We start from the raw sequence: 16,970 nt of genomic DNA on the forward strand, positions 1-16,970 counted from the left end.
ATTTGTTACTCGCAAAGAGTTCAATTAAAAAGTGATACATTAGTTACAACTTACAACTCCAACTAAATTGATCAAGTTGTTAACTTGATAACTACAATATTATCAAACATGAGCAACCTTTTTGGTTGAGAGCCTAGATTAATTTACTTTATTGTAGTCCTTTGCAAGCTATGACCACAAGGTGAAATTTACCCATTACGTATTATCGGATAGTTGTTGCGAGTTTTTCTTGTCACTCAAAAAAAAAAAATTTACAATGTACTCCGTATAAAATTTTCATGTAGACACACCGACACTGGGCAGAGACTATTGATATCCCACAAAGTATGAGAGTATAAGTTTTAAAGAAAAATAGATGGCAAATTCATTAAATCAAATATACAGCTTGGGGGGTATGATATGTGAATTCGCCGACATATTTGGGTTAGAATAAAGCATGGACAGGGTGTAAAATGCGTATTCACTATCACACATAATTCTTTACCCGACCGACTATACGACAAGTTTACAGTTTACCAACTCAATATATATTTGAATATAAATAAAAACTAGAAGATAAAGAAAGCATGATAGTCCTCCACTTGAAAATGACAGCCAAGCGACGATGAGGGGAATGGAATCATCTGCTGCAATAGATAGCGCGTGACTTGCCTCCACTTCAATATTTTGGCAGACACGTACTGAGTCTCTAGGCCACCCCTGTTCTTTATGTCATTCCCAATTCCTCATCTAATTCCATATGGCACCATTATGATGTAACACCAACACGTTTCTTTCTTCCCAAAAAATTAAATTGGGAAGAAATCCCCAACTCCAAGGATCCTTTACGTCCCGATCTGACCAGACAGAACATCTAAAAAGATATACACAAAGGCTAAACCTTTATTTATTACGCATAAAGAGTCCCTTCACTTTAAAAAGTTGTTCCTACAATATTATTAGTGAGACTTAATTCCTAATCGTTCTTCCCAAACTTCACTCTTATGACAAAGTGAGCTCCAAACTTCACTCTTGTGACAAAGTGAGCTGCCCATGTGACAAGTTACCACCAGCCCTGCGGACAAATCTTCCCTGCAATCAACAAAGGAATACAATTAAGTGTGCAGTCTTGGGTACATGGAAACACCTTTCCACCACAAACTGGCACTGAAATAATACCCACACCGACTAATCAGATCTTATTACAACATTTCAATATCGGCAATCCATATTTCAGAGATGGTTCATAGGGGAAAGAATGGTAAAACAACAACATTTATTTAGTTGAATTTGTTCACGTCTTAACAATGATTATGGGAATAAACGTTCCATACAATTCCACACTGGATACAGAAGATTATATGTACAAAAAAGTAGCGCAAAATAGCAACACAGTTTAAAGACCATTAAAGTTCCTACAACACTTGAAAAGGATAGAATGTAGTGCAACATTAACAAGTAATGTAGCACTAACACTAAAACACCCATTTTATAAGGCCATCTTCACCCCCCTACCAGGAGAATCTCCCAGAACACTTCGAAGTATCACACATTTAATCTGCTGTCCAGCTCTGCTCAACAATCTCACGCACCTTCCTGTTGTATTCACGCTTGTTCTCACTAAACATCCTTGCTGCTTCGGAATTCGCTGGGGAATTGGGGTTCGGATCACAAAGCAGTGACTGCAATTGATAAAGACAATCAGCGAAAGGCTAAGTATTACCTAGAACTGATTAACATAGTCATGTCCAAGCTTATTATGTACTCCGTAATACACTAAGAAAAGTTAAGTCTTTTTTTCTTTTCCCTAGCCTGTTCAGTATACTGACACCAAAGTGGTACTTGATTTTATGAATTTATACAGACTAATTAATAAAGGCATGACCTCAGAAATATTTATAAGATTAAAGTGAACAGAATAAAGGCATGTCAGCCTTAAAGCAAATTCTTCACATCCAGTCCTTGCTTTATCCTTTCATTTATTAACTAATTAAGCTAGAGACAGAATCTATTGGCAAAAGAATATTTGCATTCAACTCAGACCCCAACCAATAGTTTGGAAATTATTACCAAGTACAAGTAATAAGACTCCCATTTTTCACTAATAATAAGACTCACAATCCCACAAAGGTAAAATTTTCATTTTCCCAGTGGATTAATTTTAGTAATTCCAACTCTGCTTATCCAAATAATCACTATTGGGGAAAATGATCCCACAATCCCACAATGATCCCACTGTCAAAGCATTGGCATTGCCTCAGCACCCCAGCTTTCCAAGATAATAATTCATCTACGGATCACTCCTCTTTTTTTTTTTTTATTATTATACTGGGTTTTCAAGATATCAGAAGATTAAAAAAAATAAAAATAAAAATAAAGTAGAATCCAGCTATTTCCCCAATTGTACCATGCTGATAAGAAAGTATTTCTAAATAAAAGATTATTCAACAGGAGAATAAGGATAATCAATCGGTAAAAAACTCTTCTACTATAAAAATCAAACAAAAACTAAGGTACAGTAGGCGCTAGAGAGCCCAAAGAGATGCTCTCATGCTACAGAGAAGCTAGAAACATCATAATATCTAAAAAACTAATGGCAAGACTAAAGGCTTCATGCTCAGATTGTTAATATTCTGTAGCAGCCCAAGCATTTCCCATACAGTTTTTTTTTTGGGTTTGTTTGTTGGGGTGATAAGTTGGTTTCAATCCAGTACTATACACATTTATAGAGGGGAAGGGGGGCTTAGAAGGTGGGTATGATTTTAAATGTTAATCTTTAAGCCGTAACTCATACCTGGATTGAAGTAAGTATAGCAGCTACATCATATATCGGACTCCATTGATTTTGTAGGATATCCAAACAAATGCTTCCATCAGCATAAACTGACAAATAATTTGATTTGAAGTATGAATGACATGAGAAAGCCGTGAAGTACAATTCCAACATTGTATTTCAGTTGATAAATAAAATGGAAATAGAAGACTAATGCCAGAGATGGTATACAAGAAACAAATAGCTTTGAGTAAATAAAGAAGCATATTCGTGAGTTGCCACTATTTTTCAAAAAAAATGTTGCATGGGTGAACAAGAAAATGAAAATATAGCACATAACATCTTATATACGGCTTATAATATCACAGAATACTGAAGTGATGCTCAAAATGCTGGAAACTGATCAAGATATACTGATATTCCACTTGAAATAGGAATGTTTTGTGACACACACAATTACAATACTAAGAAAATGGGGTTAGTTGGAAACCAATCCAACAGAACATATGAAAACATGAAGCCACATCAGATAGGGCAAATAGAATAGCATTGTCCAATAAGAAAATGCAAACATTAAAAAGATATCTAAAAAGATAATAAGTCTCAGTCTAGGTTATATCCCTTATTTATGTCCGTTTTTTCTGTTTTTTTTTTCTTTTACATTATGCTATATGAATTGTAATATACAACTTTTTGGACAAAAATTTATATCTTTTGTTATCTTTTCCCATTATTATTACCATGCACATGCATACACAATATCTTTTCTTATATTCTTCAATGGTAATAACTAATAAGTATGTAATATATTGGAGTAATATAAGAAATAAGTTTGATTTCGCTTAGATTTTAATTAAATGTTACCATAATTATATTTAGTAATTCATCATATATAAAATTCTTACTTTAATAATATTAATCATACCATAATTATAACTCAAATTATCAACTATACTTTTAATATAATATGAATATGAATTCTACAACTATGAATTTTTTTTAAAAAAATATTATATACTATTATTTTAAAAAAAATATTTTAATATAATTAAGATTTTTACATTGAGTATTAATATTACATATATTTTTGAACATCGCACATATAAAATACTAGTATAGGAGATGTATGTCAAAAAATGCTTTTCACGGGTATGTCCCTATCCCTTAAAAATAAATAAATAAATAAAAACAAGCTTGAAAACTTGGCCAGTATTAATTTGCTTTTGATTGAAGAAAACTTGATCTCAATTGATGAACCATGCAAGTATAAAGGGACACCAAGTATTGCCCAAGAATGAGGGTGTCAATTCTTATAGCCCAAATAGCTTATTTGTATTAGGGAACTAAATTAATTAAAAGTTGCTTCAAATTGTCAACCTTAAAAACTTAGGGCTTTAATTGAATTGTACTTTCTTGGAAATCAAGGTTTAGTTCAGTCTTTAAAACTAAGCCCCTTTCTAAGGATTAGGATTGGGATTTAATCTCATCACCCATAAGATGTGACAAAAAAATTATATATCGTCAAAAACATGTTTCAACCACAATGCAGATTATAAGACTTCTGAAGGAGTTTTTGCTTAACATCTAGAGAACTTAAAAACTAGTCAAATTGTATATTATTATCTGAAACATATTTAAATTAAAGAATGTACATTTGTCTAAATTAAAGAATGATAATGCCAAAATAGTCACCCACATTAGTCTCAAATAAAACCCCATAGATTTATCTTTAAAATATAATAACAAATGTGGTGGTGAAGGATTAAAGTCTGAAATGATAATCAGACTGTTGGACTGTAAATACTAAGCCATTGTACCGAATATAACACCAAGGTAATACTGAAGATACTTACTGTTAGGATGGAACATTCGGGAAATAAACCGCACTGTTGGTGGCTTATTTGGATAATCCTCAGTGAATTGAAGTGTCAACTTAAACGTACCTATAAGTAGAAAACAGATCAAAGAAACATCCATCATGTTTCCCATTATAAAATTAGTCCATGTGGGATTTTAATTACTGTTGTGAAGAACACAATATGTGTAGATTTTGGAAAGATATCTTCAAAGCATCGGAGTGATTTACAACCCAACTAGATATTCAATTACATAGTATCAACAAAGATACAAACTTAAGCACAGATACAGCTAAAAAGAAGCTTGGGAAGTACAACATCAAAGCCATAGGATAACACAGATTCCCTATGTGCCTGATTGGTTTGAGGTACTGCAGAAGATTGGATTTCCGCATTTTCTTGATTGGTTTAAAGAAAGCAGATTTCCCTTCTACACTTTAATTGGTTCAAATATGTTATTTGGGATTGGAAGGGTGGGGCAAATATTGCTATGGAAAAGTTGGGATATTACACTTGAGACTTTATTAATAAAGTCCTAAGTTGATGCCACTTGAATAGCAGTTAATAGGAAAGAAAAAAGGGGTAAAAATATGCAGTGCACCTGAGGTATGCTTTATAACACTATATAATTAATGTGTGATTATTACAAAAACAATTGATTAAAGATCCATTAGGATAACTCTTTTTGACTTGTAAATGCATTTCTATAATCACATGATTCAGATATAATCCCAATGTACAAAACCATAGAAATGTGAATATCCAAAATCCCAAGAAAATGAAAAACAAAAAGGGAAATTCTCTAAGCAATAAATGCCTCACCTCCATCCCAAGGAGTGTCATCAGGGCTGCAAATAAGGAACAAGCAAGGAAAGTAAGCAGTGTGAAATTTAATCTAAGAGACATATGAACACAATATTTTTAAATGTATAGAAAGCATACAACACATGCAAGTACATATACAGAACATGCAATCAAGTTGTGAGGTGATACCCAAAAATAACAGCATTCCATAGCATGATGTTGTTGTCATAAGGAGCACCGCTGATGCCTGCCGGAGGATCCTGTTGCAACCGCTTGAAATCCCTCATCAGTCTTTTCCTCGCTGGTGTCGACATCCTTACCGCCTAATTAGCAATAACAGTTTGCAATGCTATCATTTCAATATTCGAATGATCATTGAATCTATGGAGGAACAGAAAACCTAAATCCACGACAAGTAATTGAGACATCTCCAAATCAAATATATGTTTTCCCTATACTTAATTTCCTACCTAGACACCTTGATTGGTAGGGTTCGTGAAAATTCGAGCAGCAATTCATAAAATGACGGAAATTAGGGGAGAAACAGAGGGAGCGATTCATTACCTGAGAGCAAGAGCGGCAAGAATTTCAGAGAACTCAACGGATTAGAATTGAGCGTTGACGATCGGCCGCCTGGGACTTCTTTCTACGCTATGCATCGGCTCCTTATACGATATCTGAAAACGCGATTTCGCGTAATATATAAGCTGTGAAAGATATGCGCGTTTGTACAGTAGTTTATAGGGGCGGGTCCGGGGCAAACTTATTAATTACCCGAATCCGTCTTACTAAATTTTAGAAAGTTGGAGTATCCGATATTACCTAATACATTAACATTTTAAAATTTGATAGTATAATTATTTACACGTTTCAAAATTGAGAGGCACTAAGAGAAAAATATTTTCGGATAAAGGTCACTTAAGATTTTAAATGATTGGCTTTGTTAGTGGTAAGATTATATGGTAGTTCATTTGATGTTTTGACCAAATAGCATGAACACTAATAGTGTAAATATTATTGGGTATACGTATTTGTATATGTTATTGTATATTGCGGGTACAGTAACTCAAGAAAATAAGACCAAGCGTCCACAAGCATCTAGTGCGGTATTTATAGGAGGTTGAAGGGGACACATGTCGGGAGATCGACATATATGTCACGTGTCCTTCATGCACTCGGCAATTTTTGGGGCTAGGGAAAGACGTCCACGTGTTGAGAAATATCTAATAAACCAATGACTATTATGATCGGTTTGGGTGTTGTTGTTGATGTCCTCCGTTAAGGGCTAAGTAGGTGAGCTCAGGGGCACTAACCAAGCATTCATATTGGGGTTGGGCACCAAAGGCTAAGGGTAGAGGCTCATCAAGCCAATAAGTTGCTTAACCATCATGTTAGGTCGATCAAGTACTCTTAGCAAGCCAGATCATATTGGAAAGAGACGTACCTTTGCTTTGGGAGGAGTCGTATCTGACCAGGTGCCTGGTATAAAAGGGTCAGTAGCTCGGGGTATATTATATCAAACACTATGTCAAATGTCGCAAACATAATAATTAGTTTTGTAAATCACTAAATCGAAACCAATTAGTTGAAAACCATATCGGTGGGCTCTACTTGGTATGTAAGAGCCAAAAGCCTAATGAATTAGTCTATGTTTACAACCGGACAACCTAATTGTTATAGACTTCGAAAGCACTGTTACACCATCTGACTAAGTAACCAAGGTAATTAATTATAGAGTGTTGCACTACACACTTTTTAAATGCACCATTGTAGTATACAAACTTGAAGTCACTACAAATAACTTATTGACCTTATATTAGCTTGTTATTGTATTTAATCAAAATTGTCTAACGTAATGTGACCAATTTATATAGTCTTACAATGTTTGATATGCACTTTTAAAATATATTTTTGTTTAAAACTTGCATTTCACGACCTACTTTAGTTATATGATTCAAGTTCATATTTGTAACAAAGCCGAATATGTGTGTGTAATTTTTTTTTTTTAGAATCATTGTCCAAATTAATAATATTCTCACTCTTCCAAAACTTTTAGCTTAAATTTAATCTATATTTCATGATGTTATATTATGGACTCATAACCATGGGTTTAAGCACTTAATGCTAAACCCAAAAATCAATGTGCCCAAAAAAGTAGTGAAACGACAATCGTTGTATTTTTATAGGGGCATGAATAATTGTGAATGTGTTTGTACATATTATTATGTAATGGTGCAAAAACATTCACAAGTATACACTAAAATCAAAAACTTGTGTGAGACCGTCTCATGATGACTTGTGAGACGGGTTGAATATTTGATTAATGAGGTCAAAGCTTCGTCTCATTAATCGAAGATTTGACATATCAGTCAAAGAACCAACCCGTATCACAATTTGAGACTCGTGAAACGGTCTAACACAATTGTTACCATACACTAAAAAGTATAAAATTAATAATCTCACAATTATAAGAGATTTTCCTGCCTACGGAATGAGAATATTGTCACAACAATATGAATATATATGTGTGTGTGGGCGTGGGGTGGGGGAGGGGGGGGGGTCTTGCAATACTTGGTTCCCACTCTCTCGATCTCTAATTGCCTTGATTTTTTAGATGACACGAGTGTTAGTTATTTATTTTTGTTGTGAATAATACAAAGATGGATGATATTTAGGTCATCAAACTATATGGAAATCATACCTTAACACATATTTCAATTAATTTAAAGTATGATTATATAATTGGTGATTCATGCTTTGACTAGCCAATCAGTTGATACATTGTTTGATGTTGTTGTTTTTTTCTCAACCAAATGAAGCACAAAGAGCCAATATCGCATCCACTAAGGCTCGAACCCACCCTGTTCCATGTGGGGGTGCAACCGGGTGCCAATATATCACAAGGTCTTTGGCTTGGTTGATGATTTAATGCATTTAGTTTTGCCTTTTTGTAAATATCATTTCCCATAATTATAATTCCGACAGCTGGCGGACTATTTCAGCGGCCAGCCCATGGGCCCCGACCACAATTACAATTAAAGAAGTCTGATCACCTTCTTTAGTGGAGAAGGCAACCAGACGACGTCTTGTCCAATTGAGAAGGGTTCGTCTAGTCGCCTTCTTTAGTACCGCGTGCATTATCTAACTGGAGAAGGCGATTGGAATGACACCTTCTCTAACTGGATAATGCAACATGAACACCGCCGTCTCCAATTGGAGAAGGCAACCAGATCACCACCCTCTCCAACTAAAGAAGGCTACCAGATAATCGCTTTCTCCAATTGGAGAAGGCGCCTGCCACCTTCTCCGTTTCGGATGAATTTTTTTTTATTATGGTAATGGGGAGTGGTATGTAGTGGTCAACAACGGGTAGTTGACCAGTAATTAGAATTTATTTGACTAATTTTAACAAATTCAAATGTTTAATTATACATTTTAAAAGTTTAGTGGCTTAATTACATTTTTCGTATACTCCTAATTCATAATTTTGAACTTTCTTCCTCTAATAAAATTACGACACATGGATATAATACAATTAATCTAATTTATGACGAATATCATCTTCCTTCTCCTAACGCATGGTAGTGCCCTAGCTGGAATACGGTAAAACCTAATCCGGCACCTTCTCTTAGCCTCCGGCCGGCCATTTCTCGATCGATCTCTTAAAGGCTTATACTTTAATTATGCCCGGACGGCGAAAGAAATAGGGAGATTCCCAAATCCCATCCACCATACTCTTCCAGCATCGACAATGGGCTCTTTCAACAGAGCCTCAAGAGCTCTTAGATCGAAGCTAACAGCACTATTTGCTTCAGCAACATTCACAAGCAGAACGCATCCCGTTATTGATAACACTCGAGCAATTCTGTCCCCCTTTGGCGGGATTCTAAGTGCCCCATTCTGCTCTCGTTCTCGGCAGAACAGTAAAGACGCTTCGAACATAGACTTGAGCCAGTACCCTTCTGACAACATTCGGAACTTCTCGATTATTGCCCATGTTGACCATGGCAAATCAACGCTGGCCGACCGTCTTTTGGAGCTCACTGGGACTATCAAGAAAGGTCATGGTCAACCTCAGTACCTTGATAAGTTGCAGGTTTTTTTTTTTCACTCACTCTTCATTACTACTCCGTATAAGATTTTGATTAGCCCTGCTTAGGACTAGAAGCGTTTCTCGAAGAAGATAAAGTTTCGAGCTTGTTAATTTTTGCATTGCATTTATGCGGACCTTGTGCAATATTCAAGTTCATTGCTTTAGGGTGTGTTTGGAAACCTGGAAAATCATTTTCCGGTTTCCGGTGTTTGGCAACAAGGAAAAATTAAAGTCAATGGAAAACAATGCGTTTGTCAATGGAAAATAGCTAACATTTTCAGGAAAATGACTTCCCTTTTCTTGGAAATCATTTTCTGAACCTGGAATGCAACAAACACCTGAAAGAAAAATGTTTTCTGAAAGTCATTTTCCAGAAGTCATTTTCTTGCTTTCCAAACACACCATTAGATTCTGGATTCGATAAAGTTGAAAACTTTATGAGTTTTTTGGGGTACCATGAGCCCCTTTGTGGTGCTTCTTATAATCTGGAGTTGAGCTGCTACCAAACCCCATATGGGGAAGCTCTCCAAACTATTGTTGCTTCATTCACAATGCTCAACTTAAGGGGATCAAGCTCCTTCCAGCTGGACCAAAATATGTTGGTTCAAGTTTTTATGATTGTAATAGAATAAATTTAGCTTCTTTATTCATTTACATAAATGCCTGCAGTGTAAGAAATGTGAATTGTCCTAGGTAGAAAGAGAAAGGGGAATTACTGTTAAAGCTCAGACAGCTACTATGTTCCACCGCCACAATTTCCTTGGCAGTAATACTGACTTTTTGTTGAACCTGATTGACACGCCTGGACATGTGGATTTTAGCTACGAAGTATCAAGATCTTTGGCTGCTTGTCAAGGTGCTCTTCTTGTTGTAGATGCAGCACAAGGTGTGCAGGCACAAACTGTTGCAAATTTTTATCTTGCTTTTGAATCAAACTTGGCGATCATTCCTGTCATAAACAAAATTGATCAGCCAACAGCTGATCCAGATCGTGTGAAAGCACAACTAAAATCCATGTTTGACCTTGACCCAAATGATGCACTGTTAACATCTGCAAAAACTGGTAAAGGTCTGGAGCATGTTCTTCCTGCTGTCATAGAGAGAATACCACCTCCTCCAGGAAAGATAACTTCACCTCTGCGCATGCTTTTGTTGGATTCTTATTATGATGAGTATAAGGGAGTTATCTGCCATGTAGCAATAGTTGATGGTGTTCTCCGTAAAGGTGATAAAATTTCGTCTGCTGCAACTTGCCAAACTTATGAAGTTTTAGATGTTGGCTTCATGCACCCAGAACTAGTTCCTACAGGAGTCCTTTTAACAGGTCAAGTTGGTTATATTGTTAGTGGCATGCGGTCAACTAAAGAGGCTCGTGTTGGAGACACACTATATCACACTCGAACCACTGTAGAGCCTCTTCCAGGTATTTTTTTTTTTCAGATAGTTATGTATCATTAGACTTTAGTATCTGGGAACAGACTTGCAGCACTGTTTTTTAAGGGCTCAATTTTCAGCTCCACTCTGTTTTCTCATGATCAATATTCCAACCCTTATCACCTAGAGAAATAAAGGGTGATGATAAACAATGCACATGGTTCTTTCCTAGAGAAAGAAAGGGTGATGAGCACGCTCTTTGTTTAACTTAGCTTCTACTGATTTGTTTCTTTGTTTGTATGATATATTAAGGTTTCAAGCCAGCAAAGCACATGGTTTTTTCTGGCCTATATCCAGCTGATGGATCTGATTTTGAGGCTCTCAACCATGCAATAGAGAGATTGACTTGTAATGATGCCAGTGTATCTGTTACTAAAGAAAGCAGCACAGCACTAGGTCTGGGATTCAGGTCTTGATACCTTGCCTTAGGCTTCAGTTTAGATACATTTATCTCTCCAGCGTTTTGAACTCATTTTTTTTTCCTTTTCTGTCCTGGTTTACAGATGTGGTTTCTTAGGTTTACTTCACATGGATGTTTTTCATCAACGTCTTGAACAGGTTTTTTCCTTAAATCTTGTATTTTACCTTAGTATACTCGACCCTTATTTATATTGTTCACCAGTCTTTCTGCACTTATGGGTTCTAGGAAGGATGATAGAAAAGAGGGAATAAGTGGAAATGATGTATGGGGATTGATACACACACACTATACATGTATGCTATCTATGTAGGTTTTAGGACAATTTAACATAATAATGGAAGCTTTTTGAATTCAAAGATTTGCTGACCATGACATAGAATACCAAATTAGAGTGTGTTTGGTAGCCCCTATAAGCTAGCTTATAGCTTATTGACTTGGTTAAATAGTTGGCTACAGCTAGCAACAGCCATAGCTTGCTTTTCAGCTAATTTTGTCTAATAGAGCCTCGATCTATTGCTACCTTTTTTTATTAGTTAAAAAATGAAAAAAAAAAATAGAGTGAGAATCTAATTGTCACAGCATTTAAGGTCTTTGCTTTTGACTGCAATTTATGTAGTTGTTGATATTATTACTGTATCTTGAATGATAGGAGCACGGAGCCCATGTCATTTCCACTGTTCCAACTGTTCCATATATTTTTGAATATTCAGATGGAAGGTATGAAACAAACTTGTAAACCTTTTTTGAATATTCAGATGGAAGGTATGAAACATACTTGTAAACCATAAATCATTGCACCTTTTCTAATTGTCTTTCAGCAAAGTACAAGTTCAGAATCCTGCAAGTCTGCCTTCAAATCCCAAACATCGATTGGTTGCTTGTTGGGAGCCCACTGTAATAGCCACAATTATTATCCCTAGTGAGTAAGCCCTCATGAACCGCAAGCTGTGCTTTGTATTTTTTAATTTTTTATTTTCCACTTAACATGCTAGACTATTTTGGTAGTTTTTGGGGCTTGCTTGGTACTAGGCATTTACTATTTACTTTCATGTTCCCCTGCTTGAAGGTATGTGGGGCCTGTTATAACTCTATGTGCTGAACGTCGAGGGGATCAGCTGGAATACTCATTCATTGATAGGTAATTTTTATTCTTAAAATAATTTATATCAATCTGATCATGTTTGATATTTTGTGTGATGCCTCATATGAATTGGAACTTTGTCGTTGCAGAATGTTGTTATCTGTTCACTTTTGAAGAAGTTTAGCATTTTGGTATATCACTTTTTCTCTTGTTATACTTTGCAGTCAACGAGCTCTTATGAAGTATCGCTTACCTTTGAGGGAAATTGTTGTTGACTTTTACAATGAATTAAAAAGTTTAACGTCGGGGTATGCTTCGTTTGATTATGAGGATGCAGAGTAAGTCCCGATGCCACTTCTCTCCCTTATAACTCCCCACAGACACAAATGCCTCCTAACCTGATATATGCAAAATCATCAGCTTTATGATTGCCTGCAGCCTCTATTAGCATGTAATTGTGATTTTATTTAGAAGCATTTTTATCTTTAAGAAATGAGTTTCTCTTTTTAATTAGTTTAACTACCTGCTTTGACAGTTATCAGGCCTCAGATTTAGTGAAGCTTGATATCCTCTTAAATGCACAACCAGTTGATGCAATGGCAACTATTGTTCATAAATCAAAAGCGCAACGTGTTGGCCGTGAACTTGTGGATAAGCTGAAGAAGTTTATAGACAGGTGTGTTGACTGGTGGAACTCCTGTGAATATGTTCCGCTCTTGATGTTTTTTGAGTTGCTTACATGGCTCGCTGTACAGGCAAATGTTTGAAATAACCATACAAGCTGCTATTGGATCAAAGGTCGTTGCCAGGGAGACGTGAGTATCTATTTCTTTCTCTTAGCTAGAGTTCAATTGAGAAGACACAAATAATTCTTTAGTATCTTTGTCTTCTTCACTTAAACACTAGTTTAAATATCTCTGCCCGGAATCTGATGTATTCTTTCTATTTTTAGGGTTTCTGCTATGAGGAAGAATGTTCTTGCAAAGTGTTACGGTGGTGATGTTACTAGAAAGCGGAAACTATTGGAAAAACAGAAAGAAGGGAAGAAGCGCATGAAGCGTGTTGGCTCTGTTGATATTCCTCAAGAGGCTTTTCACGAGTTGTTGAAGGTCTCTTGACGGATTTTTTGTCTTGTTATATTGTTTTTTCCATTAGCAACATCTCTTTTCTAGCTAGGTGAGAAATTGTAAGAAAGGAGAAAAGCGGGCATGTTAGAAGTAAACTCCAAATAACACCCACATTGCTTCTTATAGAGGAATTTGAGAAGAAAGAATGTTTTTGTTCCCCATGCAGTTTTCTTCATAACAAAGTATCATAGAATATAGTTCTTGGAAGTCGCAACTTTCCAAGGAGCCATCATAGCATACAATTGTTGCTGTTATTATTATGAATATTCATGGAACCATGTGAGAGTTATGCTACATATTATTGATAATAAACAAGTTACACAGGTATCAAGATTTTGTCTCTCCACAACTCTGTCGAGAAATCTAATGGCTAATCAGCAGCCATTTCCAACACCAAAGACTGTTGTTGACTAGCTTTATCTCTACTTTCAGCACTTGACATTGGAAAGGCTGGTGGGATTGATTAGTTGCAGCTTCAAGTTTCCAGTTCTCTGGGCTCAGGTAATTGCTGTCTTAACTAATAGCTTGATGCGTGCCCATAACTTCATCGTTTACCTTCACTCGTTTGTGTTGCATTGGTGCATTGTTACCAACCATTGATGTAATTGCAGCGGCTATTACTGACCGGAGACTAGGATCTGATGTGATTGCTTTGGTTAAGGTTTCTGTCAGTGCCTGCTGGGAAGCAGCCGCTGCTGCCTGGCCGTAAAATTGTTGTTCTTGGGATGTCTTTCCTGGTTGTGATGTGCCTAGGATGTTGTTGTTGTTCCTGTTGTAGATGGTACTATAATTTGTGTATCCTCCGGTGCTCCAGATTGCAGGTGAAATGTTGGATTCTGAGGAAGAAAAGTTCAGGTTTGTTGAAGGGAATCTGTGGGTTGATTTCATGACATTAGAGGAAAACATGCTGGAAACATTGTTGGATGAGGTGGTGAGGTCAAGGGTGATGGTTGGGAAAGGTGGGGAAGAGGAATTAGGGAAATAGAGAGGTCTGGTTGTTCTTGAAGTGTCTGCAGGGAGACTGAAGTTCAGGCCGGGGAAGAAGTTGGTAGCCGGGGACGGCGGCGACCTGAGTCCGGCGGTTTGAGAAGTGGTGGAGCCGGAAAGGAGCATGGAGGCGGCGGCCGAGGTGGTGGAGGCCATCGCGGTGGCTGCAACCGGGAGGGGATGATTGTGCGTTCCTTCGTAAGTCGTGATCAGGACTGACATGTCGTCGGCGCATCGTTGCACCTGTTTTCTCACCGGGCATGACGGCGCCACCGTGCAACGGTAGTAAGCACGCGGGCATGGATTCCCTTTCGCTACTTTTTGACCATACTTTCTCCATTGGCATCCATCATTCATCTGCTCCAAAATGTCAAAATTAATTAAGAATTCTTTTAATGGAGATATAATAAGTATCATAAGGCAATAATCTTGAAATATTTGGGTGAAATTCGTTTTGTAATCAGTAAAGTACGTTAAATCAATTTAGATTATTTATAGTTATAGACTAATTTAGATTATTTATAGTTATAGACTATTTAGAGTTGACTGGCTCAAAATTAGAAAATTATAAGTGGCTCAAATTGAAAAGCCAATTTCAATTAGCAAAGAACAGTCTAGGTTACTTATAGAAGGAAGTAAACTAACCTTATTTATAAGTGGCTCAAATTAAAAAGTCAATTTTTGATTCAATTTTTTTTTTTTGAATACTACTGACTCTATTACAATGTAGTATACCCACCACCTCCCGTATAAAGGGAAGGGTTTAATGCCACTGGATCACAAGGTCCTTGGCTTGATTCAAATTAATATCTCTATAATCTTAAAACTTTATAATTACTAAATCAATTGTCTTAAAATTACTCTTATTTTTTTAAAACAAACCTATCAACATTTATCATTTTTCACAAAAATCTTTTTCAAAACTAGGGAAAGTCAAAGTTAGCTTATAATACTTTTTTTGAATATTACTAACTCTATTACAATGCAGTATCTGTTCATAACTACTTTCTCAACCTATTGAAACACAAGAGTTAGTATTGCCACCTCCCGTATAAAGGGAAGGGTTTGATGCCACTGGACTACAAGGTCCTTGACAAGTTAGCTTATAATACAAGTACAAGTAAACCATGGAAAATATCATGCAAGAACACTTACCGTTGGGGTGTCACATCGAGCCCTAACAGAAACCCTAGCTCTCTTCACGCTGGGCTGCGACAGTTCATCGTCTCCACTTCTCGTGGCCTTAAGAGCTTTACTGGGGGGCCATGTTTCTCCGGCAGCCGCTGCGTCTTCTTCTTTGGTCTCCGACGCACTGTTGTCCGGGCTTTGACGGCCCGAACTGAGCTCCAAGTTAGGCTCAGTTGACTTATTATCGCCGCCATAGTCAAGCCCAAGTTTCAGAGTTTGATTGTGTTCATCATCATCTTCATCGGTGCTCTTGGCGGCCGCGGCGGCGTTAATATCGTCACTCACTCTCGACTGACGACGATCAGGACTAGGGCTTCGTCCTAATCGAAGAGATATCTATTCACGACGCAATACAAAACAATAAATACGCAGTTTCAAATTAAACTCTAAATCATATCGAGATCGTGAAAATATCCTTTAATTTAACAATATAATTACCTGTGTTTCTTCATCGTGATGATGAGAGCTCAAAGGACTACTAATTTTGCAGCTTTTCTTCTCGATTTCTGGTGGTTGATGAGAGAAAACATCGAAGAATCGCATCTGGAGAGAGCTGTAATCCTTCTCTATCTTCGCAAGGAGAGTCTTCAACCTTGCGTTCTCCTCCTTCACCTCTTTCATCTCCGCTTTCACCGTCGCCGCGGCTCTACCTGAATCCTTCTATACATACATATATTCAATTCATCATCAATTGCACATGCAAAAACGAAAAACCGGAAGTATATATATATAATCAAAGATAAGCAGCAAATTTGATATATTTACCTTTAGAACGGCTGTCGTCATGAATCCTTCTTGGCGGCCAGCTAAAGAGTCGCCGGCTTTTTGTTTTGCGGCACCGTCGCCGGAGATATCTAAGGAATCCGCCATTTTTGTTTTTAAAAAGCTACTGAGATCTGTATGAAGAAATGAGATTTTGAAGGTGTTATATAGTAATGTACCATAAAGGAGGCTCTTGTAATGTAGTTATAGGCTATAGGCTGGCTAGAAGAGTAGTATTTTATTATATACAAAATATAAATTAATTAAAATTGTCAACTGACGGCCCATCATCTTCCACTTTTATTCAATTATTATTATTATTATGATTTGAGCGTAAAAGCCGATGGAAATGAAGAATTCAACTTCAACGTCTGTGCCAGATCGATCCATCCATGAGCTTTAGACTTTTAAGACTATGCGTACATTTCGCCCTTCTTTTATTCATACCACTGTATTAATTGTCAT

General features: G+C 36.6%; 3 protein-coding genes across 7 annotated transcripts; 1 reads left to right on the plus strand and 2 right to left on the minus strand.

Moving 5' to 3' along the window:
* Nucleotides 1-1,238: 1,238 nt before the first annotated feature.
* On the minus strand, nucleotides 1,239-6,132 carry LOC116013389 (ubiquitin-conjugating enzyme E2 2). The gene is made up of 6 exons (XM_031253111.1): nucleotides 5,977-6,132; nucleotides 5,602-5,735; nucleotides 5,431-5,456; nucleotides 4,606-4,695; nucleotides 2,774-2,862; nucleotides 1,239-1,661 (listed from the first exon to the last, which is right to left on the minus strand). The coding sequence occupies exons 2-6, from the start codon at nucleotides 5,724-5,726 to the stop codon at nucleotides 1,533-1,535; spliced, it is 459 nt and encodes a 152-aa protein (XP_031108971.1). The 5' UTR covers nucleotides 5,727-5,735; nucleotides 5,977-6,132; the 3' UTR covers nucleotides 1,239-1,532.
* Nucleotides 6,133-8,969: 2,837 nt separating this feature from the next.
* LOC116013380 (translation factor GUF1 homolog, mitochondrial) lies at nucleotides 8,970-13,729 on the plus strand. Of its 4 annotated transcripts, XM_031253091.1 has the most exons (12): nucleotides 8,970-9,508; nucleotides 10,199-10,928; nucleotides 11,192-11,348; nucleotides 11,443-11,497; nucleotides 12,010-12,070; nucleotides 12,116-12,122; nucleotides 12,179-12,283; nucleotides 12,427-12,498; nucleotides 12,666-12,779; nucleotides 12,977-13,117; nucleotides 13,197-13,256; nucleotides 13,394-13,729. In XM_031253091.1, exons 1-12 carry the CDS (start codon nucleotides 9,164-9,166, stop codon nucleotides 13,557-13,559), a joined length of 2,013 nt encoding a protein of 670 aa, XP_031108951.1. In that variant the 5' UTR covers nucleotides 8,970-9,163; the 3' UTR covers nucleotides 13,560-13,729. The 4 variants fall into 4 exon arrangements, with proteins under 4 accessions (XP_031108951.1, XP_031108950.1, XP_031108952.1 ...); XM_031253090.1 differs by lacking the exon at nucleotides 12,116-12,122 and having other exon boundaries at nucleotides 12,010-12,077; XM_031253092.1 differs by lacking the exon at nucleotides 12,116-12,122 and having other exon boundaries at nucleotides 9,394-9,508; nucleotides 10,203-10,928; nucleotides 12,010-12,077.
* Nucleotides 13,730-13,800: 71 nt separating this feature from the next.
* On the minus strand, nucleotides 13,801-16,664 carry LOC116013382 (probable WRKY transcription factor 72). 2 transcript variants are annotated; one of them, XM_031253095.1, is made up of 4 exons: nucleotides 16,509-16,664; nucleotides 16,182-16,400; nucleotides 15,711-16,079; nucleotides 13,801-14,912 (listed from the first exon to the last, which is right to left on the minus strand). In XM_031253095.1, exons 1-4 carry the CDS (start codon nucleotides 16,611-16,613, stop codon nucleotides 14,082-14,084), a joined length of 1,524 nt encoding a protein of 507 aa, XP_031108955.1. In that variant the 5' UTR covers nucleotides 16,614-16,664; the 3' UTR covers nucleotides 13,801-14,081. The 2 variants fall into 2 exon arrangements, with proteins under 2 accessions (XP_031108955.1, XP_031108954.1); XM_031253094.1 differs by having other exon boundaries at nucleotides 16,182-16,403.
* Nucleotides 16,665-16,970: the final 306 nt, after the last annotated feature.

Source organism: Ipomoea triloba, chromosome 3, assembly GCF_003576645.1.
Source record: "Ipomoea triloba cultivar NCNSP0323 chromosome 3, ASM357664v1".
In the NCBI taxonomy this organism is placed as follows: domain Eukaryota; kingdom Viridiplantae; phylum Streptophyta; class Magnoliopsida; order Solanales; family Convolvulaceae; genus Ipomoea; species Ipomoea triloba.